Consider the following 19,451-nt stretch of genomic DNA (forward strand, 5'->3'; position numbering starts at 1 on the left):
AAAACCACACAAGAAAATATTGTGTATCTGTAGCTCATGTAGCTGTTTGCTATTTACATACTGAGTCCCAAACTTTAATATGTATTTTAATTATATGTAATAAGCACGTGATTTCCAAGAGCAGCTTTGTAGGCAGGATGTACTTCATTATTCTCTAGTGCATTTTAGCAATTGAATTAACTGTTTGCAAAAGCACATGAGTAAAGCTGACAGCTGCTTCTTAAATAAGATGCAATTTGGACAGTTGCTGCTGAATGCATTTTAAATTATGTTTGTGATTCCCAAATGCATGTACTCAAGAAATACCAAACAATATCTCTGCTACATAAAATGATCTTCCCAGAGATATTATTTTAAAATGCCAAAATATTGACTGTAATATTTTTTCTTTCATTGATTTATTTAAATACTCTGACATTTTTGTAAACTTGGTGGCTGTATGGAACCTTTAATGCTGACCCTGGGAAAGGGACAGTTTTGACAGTCATAAACTGTCTGAAATGGCATCCTGTGGTTATCATTAAGGGGGAATAAGCAAGCCCTTGGAATATGAAACATCCTCCATGTAGCTGAGGGCCCACAGTGCTGGAGGCCATTTTGAGCTTGCATGCTTTGATGCTTTGGAAAAACCCCATAATGAAACTTGAAAAGGTTTAAAATCTGTCTGCTTCTCCATCTAAAGATAGTTATGCCTTCACAAAGGTGGCTGGCAAAAGTGATGTTTAATTAGTAGCTAAAGCCCCAGTCCTGCAGGACTATCAGTTTTAACTGGGGTAGGTACCCTTGTGGAAAGCTGATTGTTGCAATTAAACACTCATATTCAGAGGAGAGGCTGTTATGGATTTTATAAAACAGTCTGAAAAGTCTTGAAAAAACCCTAATCATTGTGCAGAATAAACAATAAATGGAAGTTCTAGTCACTAGAGTGCATTTTCTTGTATATTTGAAATCTGGGGGTCCAGGTCTTCACTGTGCTGCAGCTTCACTAGCACAAAGGGTCTATAAAGCCAATGGATCTGCCCACAGGGGAAGTTCTCTGAGTGTGTGTGGCTGTGGAAAAGGAGGTATGCTCAGCACACAGCTGTGCTCCAACTCTTCCCATCTGCAGGAATTGCTCCTTGGGTCTTTGGGCAACTAGTCACAAGCTCAGTCATGTCTGAGGTAGCTCTAATGTGTTGGGCTGAAGCAGGGTGGCCCTGGAATAGGGGTGGTTCAGTGTTGGTGTAGAGCCACTATCGGGACCAATGCCAAGTGAAGCACTGGTAAACAAGGCCCTCTTTCAGTTTTTGGAAGTGAAATTTACCTCAACGTATGGGATCCCTGCAGAGTTGTATGCACTACTCTATGTCCCATATCAAATTCTGCTCCTATTGCCACTGACATCAGTGGGATCAGGATTTTCCCCAACTGGCTTAAGTGGGACCTAAGTGGAGACTAAGACCTTGCATGGTGCTTGTTAAACTCCATGTAACCACTTGGCACTGTCTAAGAACATCCTCATTAAGGGTCTTTTTTTGTTAACTCTGTCCTGATTTATGCAGCTGTCACTTTCATGCGATGGAATGGCTGACCTGAATAGGTGAAATCTGCTTCACTGGTGTATACTGTTCTCTATTTGAGGAGGTCTCATTTTAAGCTTATGCTCTAATAAATTTGTTAGTCTCTAAGGTGCCACAAGTACTCCCGTTCTTTTCATTTTAAGTTATTATTCTTTTGAGCTATATACAACAGCTGGGAAGCATTTTTGTTGTCATTACAAACTTTTGATTTACAGTTCAGAGGTTAAAGTACATTGATGTTATGCCCTACACTGTAAATACTACCTTTTCAATTCTGTTTTCCTGAGATCTCTGAAAATAGATGGTTGGTATTCCAAGTTCAGAAGCCGCTATCCACTGAAGAGTGGTTCGTAGCTCTGCATCTGGGCACTCTGGCTCCAGGTCAAAGTTTATCACCAGTAGGTCTTTTTGACAATTGGCTGTTTCCACTGATAGTCCAGAAGTGCTTTCTGAAAAAGGAGTCACTATGCAATTATGTGTATTAACCTTAGAAGCCCTACATCAAGTCAAATTTCTATGTCACAACTGATACAATTCCACTTACCCTCTATGTTTTCTGGCTGTTCTTTAAGGAAAGCCTTTTCTTCTGCTAATTCACTTAGAAACAAAACAACAACAAAGCCTGTTAGTAATATTAGGAACAGTGTAAAGCATTGTTTCATTAGAGTTGAGGTGATGAATTTGTCTTATAATGTAAAATTTTAATCTCTAATGTTGCAAAAATGATAATCAGTATGGGGAGAGATGCGAATCAGGGTACATGCTACACAATGTTATCCCCACAGTATGACATACTGCTTGCAGAGTGCCTTGTACATCACACTTCATGAAAATCAATATATCGTTACTGTTGCCCATTGTGTAATCAGGGTAAGAAACTACAAGTCTTGTGACATGTGCCACCCATGCTGCATCTTTTTAAATCTTGCCTTCTTTTTATACCTGTCTTAGCTGTATGTAACCATAATGAACTAGTGGCTTCAGGAACTGTCATTTTTTTAGCATATCAGCTCTGTTTTGATAACTGGGTTATTTCAATGTCTTCCAAAAATGTCATTGGGTCCTCATTTCATATGTACCACTATGCTTTCCTGGTAGACAGCAGGGGGAAAACTCCAGATTCAGTGTCACAGAACCCTGTGCTCCCCACCCTCCCTTTTGGAGGAGTAGGTCCCCACTATCTACATATTGCAGAAGGCTGTACATCTGGTAATAAAGTTACAGCCACTTGATATTTGCAGTGATATTTGCAGAGGTGTAGCATCCACTGTATAGAGTTACATAGGATCCCATCCTCTACTTAATCAAGGGAAATTGTGCATGGGTAGCATTTGGCTTTTAGAACTACTATTATCCCCCTCAAAAAGACTGCAAAATCCCAGTCTTAAATGGAAAGTTACATGGAAGCAAGATCATATACATTTTTTTTTGGTAGCCACTGCCATATATGGGGAAAAGGTTAAAATGGCAGTATTCACTGCATGGTTTATCATGAGTGTAAGGCAATTCCTTGGCATATGTACACCATTCATAACTCTACAATTAAAAATCTTCTTAGATCTTCTATTTCAATATCAAACTATTCTATGTTTGTAGTTACAGATTGCCTTATTTTTCTTGCCTTTCCTGACCTCTGTCTTCACAGCATCTCAAGTTTCTTGGCTGGCATCTGGTAAATTCACCAGTAGCTGGCTAGTGATTGAGAACACTTAGTTCTACAGGCACTTCATATGTAAGTGAAAGGCGTCAGTTTGAAGTGTCTGTGGGCAGCAGTCAGCACTCCATGGTGTTGGCAGAAAGGTGTAAATGTTTTATTATGGCTACCAGCCTCAGTTGAAACAGAATATTTACAATTCTACAGAAAGGTGATTGGCATATGGGTATATCAAAAAGGTCAGAATTTTTGGATATAGCAGGAGAAGCTAGATCCTCAGTGATCTAAAATGGATTGTGATCCATTAATAGATTGTGAGGAGTTTCTGGGGCTCACGGTGATTTTGCAAAGAGCCTATCTTCTCTGCATGAGGTACAGTATATTAATTTCTACAATTATACCACTGCACTCTACCACTTACCAGTAGGTTATACCATGTTTCAGGGTACTAGAATCTTTAGGCAGGTACTTGTACATCTCTTTATAACTTTATTGCTCTTGAGCAAGCTTGGTAGAATCATGCCCAGAGACAGTGGATAAGGAGTGTCTTGGGCCAAATTATACATCTTCTTGTAAAGAAAGTTATGATTTCTCTTTCCTTGGCTTAAATTAATTGACTCTGCTATCCTGATCTTAACTGCTATTAGGAGAAGCCTTTGAGAAAGTTATTTTTTGAGGCGTGTTTACATAATGGGAAGTGGATAACTTAGTTAATTCTATCTTTAAACAAAGCACATGGTGGATATATATCCTTCAAGGTGTCCACCAGGAACAGCCTAACCATAAGCTAGTACCATCACTCTGCATAAGGGTACCTGCATGTGCATTTATCTAAGACTAATGACAGCTTAAACAGCATCTTAGAAGCACTGATAAGCAGGTGTTTGGCATGTTTTGGATGATATAAATGATTTTCAGCTGAAATTGGAATAGTACTTCTAAATATTAGACTTCATTTTAGTGGCTACTTACTTAATCATAGGAGAAGAGGGCATGTTTTCCTGATAAATTTCCAGGTCCATAATGCCAAGACTGCTAGTGGTACTGCTGTTGCCATTGCTGACAAAGCAAAAGTTTAAATATTAGTGCCAATCTGCACTACCACAGATCCATACATTTTCTAATTAATGTGCAAAGAAAAGTGAATGTGATGTCCCCCGGTATACAGAGTTACTGCTCTAAACCCAGGTTACACAAAACCAGGGCATATTACTCCAATCCTGCTCAATAAATGATTCCCAGGAACAAGGATACTGACATGTTTAAAATAATTCTAGATGAGTCAAGTATCCAGTGATACTCTGAACTGAAAAAAAATAATGGACCCAATCTTGTTAATGGCTTATGCAGTGATATGTGAATTTTAGTCCAACATCTAACCTTTGACAGAAAAACAAGCTGCATGAGTTTTTATACAGCATGACTATCAAGTAGTTAGAGATGTCCTGGGTACACCTGCGGAGATTCAAATACCTCTGAACATGGTGGGGTAAGGCAAGGTATCTCTCTGCCTGCCTCACTACTTACCTTCTGGGTAACTCCATACCCATAACACAGTGCAGTAAATCATGCCATCTGAACACTGCAGGGAATCTGATGGAATTTACAGGTATAATGACAATCTGTCTTGTCTTGCTGTCCAGTATGAAACAGACTGAGATTTCAACCAGGGCCAATGTTTTCAGTGGGATCAATAATATTTGGAAGCATTCTCTTGGGTTACCTTGCAAGAATGAATCTTTCCATCTCAGGATGTTTGATAAGATAATGCCTTTTTACTGCATGCCACCATCATAAATTCGATTATCACTCTGTCCGCATAACTATACAACCAAGATGCTGTGTATTTACTGACCCCAGTGCATATTAACACCAACAATGGAGAATTTTTTATCCTATGTAGTAGGGGTGAAATTGAACCAGTTTAATTGAAACTATTTCAATTAAAACTCCTATAGTATTTTTCTCACACCAAAATAGTGACTATGCAGTACCTCTTGCCATCAACTTTTACAAAGTCAGAGTGTTAATGATTGGTGCACTCTAGCTTACTGCATTGATTTCTCAGTGGGAAGAGCCATGAGGCACAATATATTAGTTTTCTCACATTTAAGAATTTGTTAAAGGCTGGGCCCATGTACATAATGAGATGCACATTCACCCAAACTCATATACATAGCCCAGTTCAACATTCTTTCAACTAACCCAGCAGTGCTATATGACATTCAGAGACTCTCTGCTTTTCCCCGCCCCAATATAGTACTTTCCCCTTTGTCTTCACAACGCTGAGGAGAGTGATGTGGTTAACAGGCAAAAATGTTAGCTTTACCTGAGAAAAGCTTTTAGTAAATAGTAAATCTTTAAAGAGCTGAGGTCAGTCAGACTAACGTAATTGTATATAAACTCTAAGAGCCAGATGACTTTTTTGACAAGTCTGGCCTTGAGAGGGATGCAGACTGTGGGGCACTATAGTGGCAATCCCAAGGAAAAAATATGCCAAGTCAGCTACAATTGCACCTGCTAACTCAGAAAAGGGCACAGCGTAACAGACACTCTCTCATCCTTTAAGAATTTGCTCCCACTGTGCTGGTCAGCTGTGTGGGTACAGAGGCGGCTGTGAACTCTAATGCTACCAGTGATGCTGGCCTAGTCTAGACCCTCTACTCCCTGTAGCTACATTGAAGTTGTCCCTATCTAGGGACTCTAGGGAAAGGAGAAACTTCCTGTGCTCCCATACAAACCCAGTCACAAAATGGTGTAATTTTTTACTCTGTGTTCATCCCAATCAACAGAGAGCTCTGTACAACATCCTAAAATGTAAATTACTCAAGAAGATGCCTGAATAAGCATGTTTGCAAGCAGCAGTAGAGAAAACAATTCATAGTTCACAGTAATTAGTTTGTCCAATGGTGCTTTCATTGTAGGGGCATGATGCAGTTGCTTGGGGTTGAGTAGTTCTTTCTGTGTAGGATTCTAGCTACTAATGTCTACAAAGACCTGGCTAAGAACCAGAACTTGCACTGCAAAACAAAAGACACGTTCTGTAGCTAGTTCTGTTTCTGTACATTCTGATTACACCTTACGCGTCTCACATTCCTGACACACAATCATCAAACCTTTAGCTTGGTGATTAGTCCCTATTGTACAACAAACACAAATAGAATGCAGATACCTCATGGATCTCTCACTGAGTTGCAAGTAGCTACTTGTATCATCAGGATTGTCCTCATCATTAACGAGCTGGGACCAGCTGCCTGTGCTTTCATCGCTGCTGTTGAGAGGGTTTGGAAAGTCTTCAGCTGTTTTTGTTTCCACCATGAGTTCAGCATCTGGTTTGCTTCTAGTATCAACACTGCAAGAAAAGGCATTATTGATATGGTTAGTGAAAAATGTAGGAGTTTAAACTAGAGTCTCCGATCTTCAGGCAGTGGAGAGCTTGATTTCCAAAGAGCCAAGTAGCAGCAGGACACTTTAGTCAGTTTCAAGTTTTGTATTACAATTTCTGGCTGTGCTATAGTGGAGATATTCGTGGGGACTGATTCCTTTCTCATTCAGTGTAAATCTAGGATAAATCCACTGAAGTCAACATAAGAACGGCCATACTGGGTCAGACCAAAGGTCCATCTAGCCCAGTATCCTGTCTTCTGACAGTGGCCAATACCAGGTGCCCCAGAGGGAATGAACAGAGCAGGTAATCATCAAGTGATCCATTCCCTGTCACTCATTCCCAGCTTCTGCAAAAGAGGCTAGGGACACCATCCTTACCATCCTGGCTAATAGCCACTGATGGACCTATCCTCCTCCATGAATTTATCACTGTAATGTTCAGCAATATAAAATGGTGCAAGATCAGAATCTAAACCATTTCTTGTTAGACCAGATTTTTAACTGGAATTTGCGTAAGATTCTCTTTAAAAATGGCTTTTATTATTATAAAAACAAAACAAATGAGCCTTTCCATTACAGTAACTCCTCACTTAAAGTTGTCCCGGTTAACACTGTTACGCTGCTGATTAATTAGGGAACATGCTCGTTTAAAGTTGTGCAAAGCTCCCTTCTAACGTCGTTTGGCAGCCGCCTGTTTTGTCCACTGCTTGCAGGAAGAGCAGTCCATTGCAGCTAGCTGGTGGGGGCTTGTAACCAGGGTGGACCAGCAGCCCCCCTATCAGCTCCCTACTCCCCTAAGTTCCCTGTGCTGCAGCCGCCCAGCAGGCTATCAATCGGCAGTTCAGCTGTCCCTCCCCTCACTGCCATGTGCTGCTCCTGCCCTCTGCCTTGGAGCTGCTCCCAGAGACTCCTGCTTGCTGTGCAGGGGGGGAAAGGAGGGGGCTAATGTCAGGGTGTCTCCCTCCCCCCTGCTCCTGCACCCTGTTTACCCCTTCTCCATATAGAGCAGGGAGGGGACACAGATCGAGAGAGATAGAGAGAGCTTGGGGCAGCAACTGCTGTCTCTACTTCCTGATCCACTTAAAAAGACAATGCACTTAAGAGTGGGTCAGCTTACTTAAAGGGGCAGTGTGCATCTCTCTCTCTCTCCCACACACAAGGTGTGTGTCTGTCTCCCCTCCCTCGTGTTCGTGCTGCCTTGTGTGAGAGGCTACATTAACAACAATGTGTTAACCCTTGAGGGCTCAGTCAAGTGCTAGTTCATCATTTAGCTGCAAGGCATTCCCTAGCAAATATCCCTTCCTCTTCCACCCTCTAACTTCACCACCTCAACCAAGCTTCACAATCATCATAGCTGTGAACAGTATTCAATTGTTTGTTTAAAACTTATACTGTGTGTATGTCTATATAATATATAGTTTTGTGTCTGGTGAAAAAAATTTCCCTGGAACCTAACCCTCCATTTACATTAATTTGTATGGGGAAATTGGATTAACTTAACATCGTTTCGCTTAAAGTCGCATTTTTCAGGAATATAACTACAACATTAAGCGAGGAATTACTGTATTTTGGGAATGCCATGTCACATAAATGTTAACACTACCAAATTATGGGCCTGTATCATGACCTAATTGTAATTGGATGTTTAAACCCACACCAGTAAAAATATGTCTTTTGGTTGGGTAGGGATAGGGAAAGAGGTATCAGATAAAGTCCACTTCAGGCATCACCTGAGGAAAGGGACACATCTCTTTGTATGCCCTTAGAATAACAGATGTATTGGAGCATAAGCTTTCGTGGGTGAATACCCACTTCATCAGACCCATGCATCTGACGAAGTGGGTATTCACCCACGAAAGCTTATGCTTCAATACATCTGTTAGTCTATAAGATGCCACAGGACTCTTTGTTGCTTTTTACAGATCCAGACTAACACAGCTACCCCTCTGATACTTAGAATAACAGTAATTCTTAGCAATTATATGGGATAGCACTTAATGTTTGTACAGTGGTTTGAAAATATAAACAAATTAATCCAATTGTCAGTAAGTATTTTAAGGATGCTTATTATCTTTGTATTTCCAGTTGAATAACAGAGGTGTTAAATTTCTTAAAGTGCAACAGTAAAAAATAAATTGTGTTCGACATCACAAAGTATTAAAAACAAGATACATATCTGAGTCAAATAAAAATCCCTGAAAAGAAGTGTAGTACATGCATGATAAAAAAAAACACCATTAACATATTTAGAACTGAAACATACCAAATTTATGCTCAAATGTCGGTCCCATTTCATCTTAAATGTCACTGGAGAACCTCTAATTGGAAAAGGAATATGCTCTTATGTGATACATGCATTCTTTCCCTAATCCATTCCGCCACTGAAAGTACAGATGCTTTGCGCAAAGCCATCTTGTACACATTCTAGCTACTGACTGTGCTACTCCCCAAAGTTCTCTTTCATGTTTAATTAAAAAGTGTCTGAATTATTTACAATGCAAACATCCTGCTTAAAAAACTCAAAATGCAGCCAGCAAATTTTCAATAGCTTTTGACCAAAATTTGGCTATTTCAAAATGACATGCAAAAATCTAACATTCAACCTTTAAGGCAACATTAAATCTATTCAAAGAAAATGAAAAGGGGAAATAAAATAAACAATAGCATCTTTCATCCTGAAGGATTACGAAGTGCTTCCCTAACTATTTATTCACACTACCATTGAAATCCAGCTATCTTTTGGTTGGACAGATGGTTGACAGCACACTGCACAACAGAAAGTAAGAGGAAAATTTTCCCAAGGATGCTGTGTCACATCCTTAGGCCTGGTCTACACTGCGGGGTGGGGTGGGGAAGGGTATCGATCTAAGATACGCAACTTCAGCTACGAGAATAGCGTAGCTGAAATTACGTATCTTAGATCGACTTAGAATCATTTACTTCGCGTCCTCACGGTGCGGAATTGACGGCCGCTGCTCCCCCGTTGACTCCGCTTCCGCCTCTCGCCGTGGTGGAGTTCCAGAGTCAATGGCAGAGCGATCGGGGATCGATTTATTGCGTCTACACGAGACGCGATAAATCGATCCTCGATAGATCGATCACTACCTGCCGGTAGACGTACCCTTATTCTTGAAGTGCAGCTGTACTCTGAAACATGTCTTTGAAATGCTGCACCTTACAAAGCTGCTCCATGTGTGTATCTAGTCATACCTCCTTACTTTAAACAAGCTTTTGCTCCTTGTATTCCCGATAGCACTGCAGAGCCAACAGAATGTAGGGAGGATGAGTTGGGTAGTATACTGATTCATGCATCTATAGATTAATTATAAGGCAAAGATTTGGCCCTCACTTGCATAAGCATAACTCTATTAAAGACTATGTGGTTGCACAAGCCACTGTGAATATGTCCACACTGCATCAGGGATAAAGCCTCCCAGCCTGGGTCCCCAGACCTGTGCTAGCAGGGCTCATGCTAGTGCACTAAAAATAGCTGCGTAGACATTGCAGCTCGGCTGGAGCTTGGGCTCTTAAGCTTGGGGTGAACCTGAGAGCCCGAGTTCCAGCATCTACAGAGTTACAGTAGAACCTCTGGGTTATGAGCACCTTGGGAATGGAGGCTGTTCGTAACTCTGAACAAAACGTTATGGCGGTTCTTTCAAAAGTTTACAACTGAACATTGACTTAATATAGCTTTGAAACTTTACCATGCAGAAGAAAAATGTTGCTTTTAACCCTCTTAATTTAAATGAAACAAACACAGAAAGTTTCCTTTCCTTCTCAAATCTTTTTTTAAACTTTCCCTTTATTTTTTTAATGGTTTACATTTAACACACACTGTACAGTATTTGCTTTTTTTATTCGTCTCAGCTGCTGCTGATTGTGTAAGTCCGGTTACAAATGAGGTGTGTGGTTGGTCAGTTCGTAACTCTGGGGTTCTACTGTAGTTATTTTTAGCGCTCTAGTGCGAGCCCCACTAGGGCGAGTCTGTAGGCCCAGGATGGGAGACTTGCTCCCAGAGGTAGTGTAGACATACCCTGGAGGACTAATTAGGTATGCAGGACTTTTACTTTTTTGGTGATTGTACATGAGAAGGAATGAACGCAGCTTGACTCTCAGAACCCAAATTGAGCTTGGAGCACTGGTGATTAGAAAAAAATGTTTTTACTTAAAACTCTGCACACTTGATGTGGAGTTCCTAAGAAACAATAATGTGGACCCCCACAATGCCACTTTTAGGGACTCACTTTTCTGAGCAGAACTGAACTTCAAGAGAATTGCCCTGGGGACTGTGGTATCTGCTCTGCATGGAGACTCTGTTTTATGAGAATCCTAAAAGAGACCTCAAATGAATGCATAATAAGAAAGAGCTAATGAAATGGCTACAAGAACTGAATTACAATTAATCCAAGGTGAAACAGTAGCTTTCTGGCTTTATAAGTTGGTGACCAGAAAATACAGAGCCTATTATTTTATCTTTATGTATCTTGGTACTATCGCCTTTCCAGATTACCGACAGATCTGGCTGAGGAACCCCTGCCTATTTGGAGTGAGGGTGAAAGATCACCCAGAAGTTCCTCTGCCTCAAAAGGGATTCACTATTTTTTTGGAGTGGGATGAAATAAGAGTTTGGGGATCTGTCCCGCCTTGCTCTGTCACTCAGGACAACTCCTGAGAAGTTACTGTGTCAGTACCAGAGAAACCTCTAGTTTCAGAGTAACAGCCGTGTTAGTCTGTATCCGCAAAAAGAAGAACAGGAGTACTTGTGGCACCTTAGAGACTAACAAATTTATTAGAGCATAAGCTTTCGTGGACTACAGCCCACTTCTTCGGATGCATATAGAATGGAACATATAATGAGGAGATATATATACACACATACAGAGAGCATAAACAGGTGGGAGTTGTCTTACTAACTCTGAGAGGCCAATTAATTAAGAGAAAAAAAAAAAAAAAAACTTTTGAAGTGATAATCAAGCTAGCAGAGTACAGACAGTGTGATAAGAAGTGTGAGAGTACTTACAAGGGGAGATAGTCAACGTTTGTAATGGCTCAGCCATTCCCAGTCCTTATTCAAACCGGAGTTAATTGTGTCTAGTTTGCATATCAATTCTAGCTCTGCAGTCTCTCTTTGGAGTCTGTTTTTGAAGTTTTTCTGTTGTAATATAGCCACCCGCAGGTCTGTCACTGAATGACCAGACAGGTTAAAGTGTTCTCCCACTGGTTTTTGAGTATTTTGATTCCTGATGTCAGATTTGTGTCCATTAATTCTTTTGCGTAGAGACTGTCCGGTTTGGCCAATGTACATGGCAGAGGGGCATTGCTGGCACATGATGGCATAGATCACATTGGTAGATGTGCAGGTGAACGAGCCCCTGATGGTATGGCTGATGTGATTAGGTCCTATGATGATGTCACTTGAATAGATATGTGGACAGAGTTGGCATCGGGGTTTGTTACAAGGATAGGAAACCTCTGTGGCCTTGGAGGTTACCCAGAGGGGAAATGTCACACGGTGGCTGTCCCCTTTAAGGGTAGTCAGAGATCAGTCTACTCGCAACAGGCTTCTTTAAGGAGAACTAATCATCTTGGCCTATTTGTAAGCAATTATTTGCCTCGGTGGCAGGTTGGCAGCTAACTGACTAATGAACACTTGGCCATAACAGGCTACCAGAACTCAGCTGGAGGGGTGTGCTCTTAGTGAGAGCAAGTCTTTAAGGAATGGAGCTCTCTGATCAGCTAACAAGAGGAGAAGCTGGCTGAGGACTACAGCTGAGCTGAATCGTAACCCAGCCCTAGGAGGAGAGCTGTGGACTCCTTATCTGAAGAGGGTGAGTCTGTTGAACTATAACCCAGCCCTGGGAGGATGGCTCGGGACTCCTGAACTGGGGACAGGATGCCTATCAATGTTGGACTGGAGGGAGAAAAGAGGGGGCTTTTGTACTCTATAAAAGAAATTAATAAGTGGGACCCCAAAAAGGGGTTATCTTGTTCTCAGTTCCCAGGTCTGAGTAAATGACTGGAAGCACCAAGAGAGCTGAGGACATTGTACCTGCAGGGCCACACGAGGGTGTGCTTTGCTGATAGGATGCGCAGGGGCTGTACACTGAGAAATGGACCTAATTTTCATGCGGTTCCCCATGCCCACCAAGAAGTTTCACGCCTCTGTCCTCCTTTCAGCACAAAACCCATCACCATTATCATTCAGCATGCTGAGCAGCTAGGTAATGTTGCAGCAAGGCATACCCTTTACTACCATGTCATCTGCACTTGATATATATCCCTAAACATAAAATCCCCCATGTTTTTGTTATTAATGAGTGTTTCATTTTCTTTTAGAGCCATTAAGCAATTAGATACTGCAAGTGCAATGTCCCAGTCAGGCCAGTCTTTCCATGTGGTCCTGATCCTCACACACAGAAAGTCCATTAGAATCACTCGGAGTTTTGTGTGTGGATCAGCATTGGGACCAATGTATTCCGTACAGAGGAGCTCCCAGCTTCTTATACGGTACATTTCTTTTCCAACTGTTTTCTCTCTCCATTGTTGTATTAACTAACCAAAAGTGAAACAAGACATTATTAAAGAGTTATATCAAGTACTAAATATTAGCGAAACAACAATGGCATCCTTTTAAACAAAATAGAAGTAGACTTGAAAGAGGAATACTTCAGTAATGTAACCTCAGCTTTTCTATCTTTTCCTTCTGCAGAGAGTCATTCAAAGTCTGTACAGCTTGTATTTCTTGAGAATGAGAACATGCTGCTTGGTGTTTTGGTGGAGTATCTGGGCTGAAACGTGTGTATCAATCTGTTACTGAACCACTTTGTTTCATCAGTACCACTACAGTACATTTCACATGGCCACATCATGAATTGTTCACCAAAGGCACAGATGAACCAGGGTATATTTGTCTGACAATAGTGGATAAGTCAAGTCATCATTCAATTCACCTACCTACATGTAAACGTTCTGCACACAAACAGAATTCACCCCCAAGCACGTGTAAATTGTGCAGATGCATACAACCTTGCTCTGTCATCTCCCCACACTCTCTACACACCAAGAAAGAATAACATGGGGCCCACCTGCCTGTGTGGTGAGCCTTGCATGACCAATCCCTGTATCTCTATGCTTTGAAAGCTTACTGACCTCCTCTGCCTCCAGTGACAAGGAGTGAAATCTTGGTCTCACTGAAGTCAATGGGAGTTTTTTCATCGACTTCAACGGAGCCAGAATTTCAGCCAAGGTCTCTTATTCCTTCCTCCATTAACAAGTCATATTACAACCACAGATGAGCTACATAAGTCACAAAATCCCTACATCTGTCTTCACCCTTACAAAACTCAGGTTTCGCCCTGAGGAAAGAGCAAACAGTATCTTTAACCACACCAGAAGCAGGTACACATTTGCTGAGTGGATTGTCCACCAAGATATTCATAATAGTTCAGTGTCTAGTGCTTTAAACCTCTATACTATACAGAAGGAGCAGTTCAGATGGAGTTGGTCAAAACATAGGATTACCCATTGCAGAAAACTAGGTGGTCACACTATATAACAATAAATATAATGTAACTACATTCAGCCAGACCCTGAATTTACTCCATCTGAAATTAATCTCCAAAACTACAGGCTTCTGGGTATTCTGAGTTTCCTGAAATCCAGAGCCAACTCAGTGGAGGAAAATCTCCTCTCTTCAGCAACTCTTGAGCACCCAATTCATCATTCAATTGTTACCTCAAGTTACATCAAGTCAGCCTTGCAAAATTCTACTCACTCATATGAGTGACTAGCTCTTTCTTTTGTTTCTGGACAGGCAAGAAAATAATTAGGCCTTCCATTGTAAGACTTTATTAAGGGCCAAGTTTGCAAAAACCAGGTCCTAAGTTGTGCTTTTGCAAACTATGCATTGGTAACTGAGTGAGTGCAACCCACATTTGTATACTGTCTCCACTCCTGCCACACAATCACTTCTTTGTGTGGGCAGTTACTGGTACAAGTATACAGCTGCTTTTTTGCCAGTGGAAATTGGGATCAACACACACTAAAATTAGGCTCTCTACCTTTGGATTGTGCTACAAGATAGCAGGACTTGTATTTTTCCTAAACTGAGACAGTAGCAGATTTAGCATTCTTCAACAGAGGGAAATCCATGCTTTGAACCAAAGAAGCCAAGCTTTTCATTTCACTACAGAAGAGCAGCAGCTCAATGAGGCCTGTTTCCTGCCCAAGGTTTGTCAAGGTAACCATCCCAAAAGATGTAATCACAGAGCTGACTACCAAGTTTTAAGAGGTCTAACTCTCCTTTCCAAGCACACAAGTAACTAGTTATGTGAATGAACAGAAGAGACAGTTCAAGGCCAAATTCTGCTGTCTTTGTTTTTACAAAAGCAGCATTAGTTTAAGCCTAGGTGTTAGCCAGCTATGCATGCCCACATGGTTATCTGCAAAGATGATTTTTGCCAAGGCAGTGCAGGAGAGAAGGCAGAGTGGCATCAGGTGAACCAATAAGGTGCACACTAAAACACACATTCCTAGATCTGGCCTTGCCTGTGACTCAAAGCATAGAGGACATGGACAATGTCAACTCTATGGGTCCGGAGGGCAGTGCAAGCCAGGTTGAAATAGTTTAAGCCTTTTACTCCCTCCCACCTTCAGTTTTCAGGCATAAAGCAGCTCTCAGTCAGAATTCAGCTCCATGTGTCCCGTGGTGTTAGAAGCGCACCTCTGTAATATAATTACTGTCATTGTACACACAGGTCTTTTTTGGGCAATTATTAGAATTTCCATTTGTTTCCTTCATTAGGGGGCTGTAATAGGAATTTAATTCCAATATATTTGAAAAGGCTAAGTTCCTCCCACCATACCCCTCCTGGAAACCACCGTATACTGTTAAAGTTTAAAAACGAAGCAGTGTCTTGACTTGTCTTTTTCTGTCACTTACCTGGTATTTATCATGGAGCTTGAAACCATGTGCTTCCCAGAATATGCTGCTGGAGGTTTTTCTTTGTTTAGATGCTCCTTTGTTTCCCCAGTGGGGATGATACTAGAAGTTAAGGGCTCTAAGTCTTTATTCAGCTCTTCTCTTTGATCAGTTTCTATCTGAATCAAAGGCACTTCCCTTAGGAAAGCAGAGGAGCCTATTTGGCTTCCCTGGAGGGATCCATGGGTTGTGAGTTTTTCTTTTTTTCCGTCTAAATTTATTCTGTCCCTTGTGGGGTTAGACTGACTTTGAGTCACACTTGGGAGAGATCTGCCTTCCGCTACACGTTCCTGGTTTGTATAGTCAAAGGAATCTTGATGGACGACAATTAACGTTTTCCCACTTTCAACAATATTTGCAGCCAGTCTGTTTGCATATTGTTCTACATGCAGTGGGGAATCACTGGGGAATTGATCAGCATCTGTAACCTCTGCCTCATCCCCTATAATCTTGTTCTTACGCATTAGAGATTCAATTGAGCTTGCCCATGTCTCATGAATCAGCATGTCTGTTACCTGGTCAGTCCTACATCTTTGGTATAGGCATGAGTCCGACTTGCAAAGACCCAAAGAAGACACAGTGTTGACCTGCTGTATGCTTAAGGAATCCCGGTGGCTGTTGTGAGCAAAGCCATCTAATGATTTTGCTTTGACTGGTGCACTCACTGTTAGCCTGGAACCTGATGATCTGCTGTCAGGCATAGAGGATTGTCTAAAACAAAACGGTGATCGTGGAGAAGGTGGTAACAAGCTGCCACTCCACTCCCTTGAACTCCTGATGGAAGAAGCGTCGTCTTTATTTTCCTTTTCTATTTCCCTTAGCATATACCTATAAAACTCTTCTGTGATGCTTTCTGTGCTAGACTGTTTGGATGGGCAGCTTGGTCTCACGTTGAGGTGGCCATTTTTCCTGGCAACCTGTTGCAAGGCAGAAGTTAGAATGCTGCTTGCGTTTTTTCCTGCATAGTAGTCCAGTAATAAATCAAACCCTCTCCCTTCATTTTCCATCTGGTTCACCATAAATCTTGAAAATTCATCTGTAATACTTTCACAACTAGACTGCTTAGAGACAGAACTAGTCTGGCTTCCCGGCTGACCTAAAATGTTCATTGGGCCCAAAGTATTTACAGACCCTTTGGAATCCGAATCCTCTTCTGGTATGCTCTCACAGCTGGACCCCTTTGCCCGGCCCCATCTTTCACAGTGCAATCTGTTTCTGGGATGGTTTGGACCCTGCCAGACATTATCAACCATGGATAGCTCGGTTAGGTTCATAATTTTAGCAGCCACTTCATTTGCAAAGATGCTGACAGACTCTGGAGTATCTTCAAGGTTGATGGATTCATCCACTACTCTGTTCATCAGTCTTTCCTTTAGTTCAGGATGCTCATCTGTTTTCCTTTTGATCTCACTAAGCCTAGGTGGCCTGTGCTTCCTAACAACTGAGCCATTGGGCTGTGATTCCTTCTTTCTTTTTATAGTTCTGCATGATAAACTCTGGGTCACCAGATATTCATTTCCTCTTTTCCATGCACAGAACCAGGGTTGCTTACCGTTTGAGTTTTCAAGACAAATGGCAGCTATTTCTGTTGCCATAGAGACCACGGTTTCTGCTAATTCTTCTGCAAAATCTGTTACACAGTATGTATCCCTTGGATGTTTTACCTGTAGCACAGGCTGAGAAGGAAGCAAGATGTGATTACCTAACAAAGACACACTAACTTGGACTTCATTATTTAGCAAAGCATCACACTTGTGTTTGCTCTGGTTTTCTGTGTTCACAATGGCATCAGAAGATAACTGCTCTTGAACACCATGTCTGCATTCATTGACTGTAAGTGTGTTTTCCCTGTCTGAAAAAGACCTGAGGTCTTTCTTGCTTTGATATGGGGATCTGTAGCAATCTCTTGTGGCTCTTTTTAGATATCTTTTCTTGGGGGATGTTTTTGCAACCAGTGAGTTATGCCCACTGACACTACACAGCAAGTCTGAACGCAGTGTGGCACTTTCCATGGTATTTGACACCCCTTCCTCCTTATCTTTCTTTGTATTTGTCAAATTTACAAGATCTTTGCCAGCATTCGCACTGTAAAAAGTACTAAATGGTTCATTGGTGTGATCTGGGGCTTGCTGTGATGGTTCAGTAGCTGTTGTCTGTGTTCCTTGGCTTTCTGTTTCTGTTACCCTCCATCTGTCTTTGTCCTCGGAGAAGAGAGGTGAACACTCCCCAACCTGTGCAATATCTCTCATCTTCTTGCAAGTGAAATATATCACGTTAAAAAGCAGTTCATTGGCAGTCTCCATAAACATGTTGTGTGTACTGAAGTCTGAGTTCTTGTCTGAACCGGGGTGTAGCTGTCTTTTCTTCCTAACCTCTTCCACAGAATGCCGCAGAATAACATTTGATACATTTTGTGCAAGTTCATCGCAAATTACTTCATCCAAGGGTGAAATCCGGGGCCTTGTTGCTGTTTCAATAATTCTTCCATTTATGGATTCCATAAAGTCCCCTACATTTCTATATGTATTGGGCTTTGTCAAAATCATGGATGCCTCTTTGAGCAATGTCTCTGCAATGCTTTTGTTCAACTTCTCCATGCTGCTTCCTATGGCTATACTACAATGAAGGGTAATAGCTGCAGAAGTCTCAGCTGCAGATAAGAGTCCACTTGAAGTTGCAGGGTATTTATCTTCCTTTGTTTCACCAAGACCACAGACTGCTACAGCACTTGCTACTTGAGTCATGCCACACAAAGCAGATGGAAATGAATATTCTGTATCTGCACAGTTATCAAGTACTTGTGAAGATTTTATCTGTTCCTCTTCATTATCAACTGTTTTGCTTTTAGAGTCTGTGGCTTCTTGTTCTCTTTTGAGTCTTTCTGTAGCGTGGGGGCTTGAAATGGTTCCAATAACTGTGGCTGCACAAGCCAAAGCTACTTCCAGTGCACTCTGGGTGTGTCCTTTGGAATTCTCTTCCTGCAGGTAATCTGAAATTTCAGCAGAACTTTCTGATTCAGACCAATGGCACAGATTTGGGAAACCAGACCCAGGCCATTCTGATGTATTTTCACAGCTGTCTGGGCTTTGAACTATGACAATTTTTGGAAGTTCATTCCATGATCGGGACGTTATGTCTTCTGTTGTACAAGTTGCTGAATTTAAGGAGTTTCCTACAGAGATGCTAATAGCAGCCTCCTTGGTAAAAGTGGGTTGAGATTGGGACAATCTAATAAATGCATCTTGCAGAACAGACTCTGCTAAATTTGTAGCATATTGACCTGTTGTTGCTTGTTCATTTTGCAAAGGAGGATGAGGTTTCCTTTCACTTGCACGCTCTTCTGTGTCTAGCTTATTGTTTTGTTTTGATATTGTGTCACACTGAGAAGCTAGTTCTTCCTTAGTCATTCTGGTCAAAGATACACCTTCTGAAGTGCACACTGGATTGGAATTTTCAGCCTTGTCTGTAAGGGATCTTTCCAGACTACTAGTATTAGGGGATGACCTAACTCTTCCAGCTAAACCATTCTTCCACTGTAGTTGCTGGATGGACTTATCCACAGTTTGTAAGATGCTGTCTTCAGCCACGATATTCAGCGCTTCTTCTGAATCAGCAGAGTTTTTAGCAGAAGCTAAGTTTTCTTTATTAAAGCAGTTGTCATCAAGGGCAAATGGCAACGTGGTCTTCCTATAGTGTAGGTTCTCAAGTCCCTTTCCTTTAGGCTTTCTGATATCTGATGCAGGTTCTGTGACATGTAAATTTTCATGACCTGTAAAAATAAAAATGACACATTAGCCTTTAGATAACCAGCTATCATTTTCTAAAAGGTGATTGTATTAAAGTAATGTGTAGTACTGTACAATTAGCATAC

General features: G+C 41.4%; 1 protein-coding gene across 7 annotated transcripts in view; it reads right to left on the reverse strand.

Annotated features, from left to right (window-relative positions):
- SPHKAP (SPHK1 interactor, AKAP domain containing) overlaps window positions 1-19,451 on the reverse strand; it is a 110,997-nt gene that overhangs the window by 2,947 nt on the left and 88,599 nt on the right. For 4 of the 7 annotated variants that reach the window (XM_054040016.1, XM_054040019.1, XM_054040020.1 and 1 more), the window contains exons 7-11: window positions 15,542-19,349; window positions 6,386-6,565; window positions 4,186-4,272; window positions 2,104-2,156; window positions 1,824-2,023 (exon numbers count right to left, since the gene is read on the reverse strand). In XM_054040016.1, coding sequence (XP_053895991.1) covers window positions 1,824-2,023; window positions 2,104-2,156; window positions 4,186-4,272; window positions 6,386-6,565; window positions 15,542-19,349 — 4,328 coding nt within the window. The remainder of the gene's footprint in view (window positions 1-1,823; window positions 2,024-2,103; window positions 2,157-4,185; window positions 4,273-6,385; window positions 6,566-15,541; window positions 19,350-19,451) is intronic. The other 3 variants (XM_054040017.1, XM_054040022.1, XM_054040021.1) reach the window with 3 other exon arrangements.

The sequence above is a fragment of the Malaclemys terrapin genome, chromosome 9 (genome assembly GCF_027887155.1).
Source record: "Malaclemys terrapin pileata isolate rMalTer1 chromosome 9, rMalTer1.hap1, whole genome shotgun sequence".
Classification (NCBI taxonomy): Eukaryota; Metazoa; Chordata; order Testudines; family Emydidae; genus Malaclemys; species Malaclemys terrapin.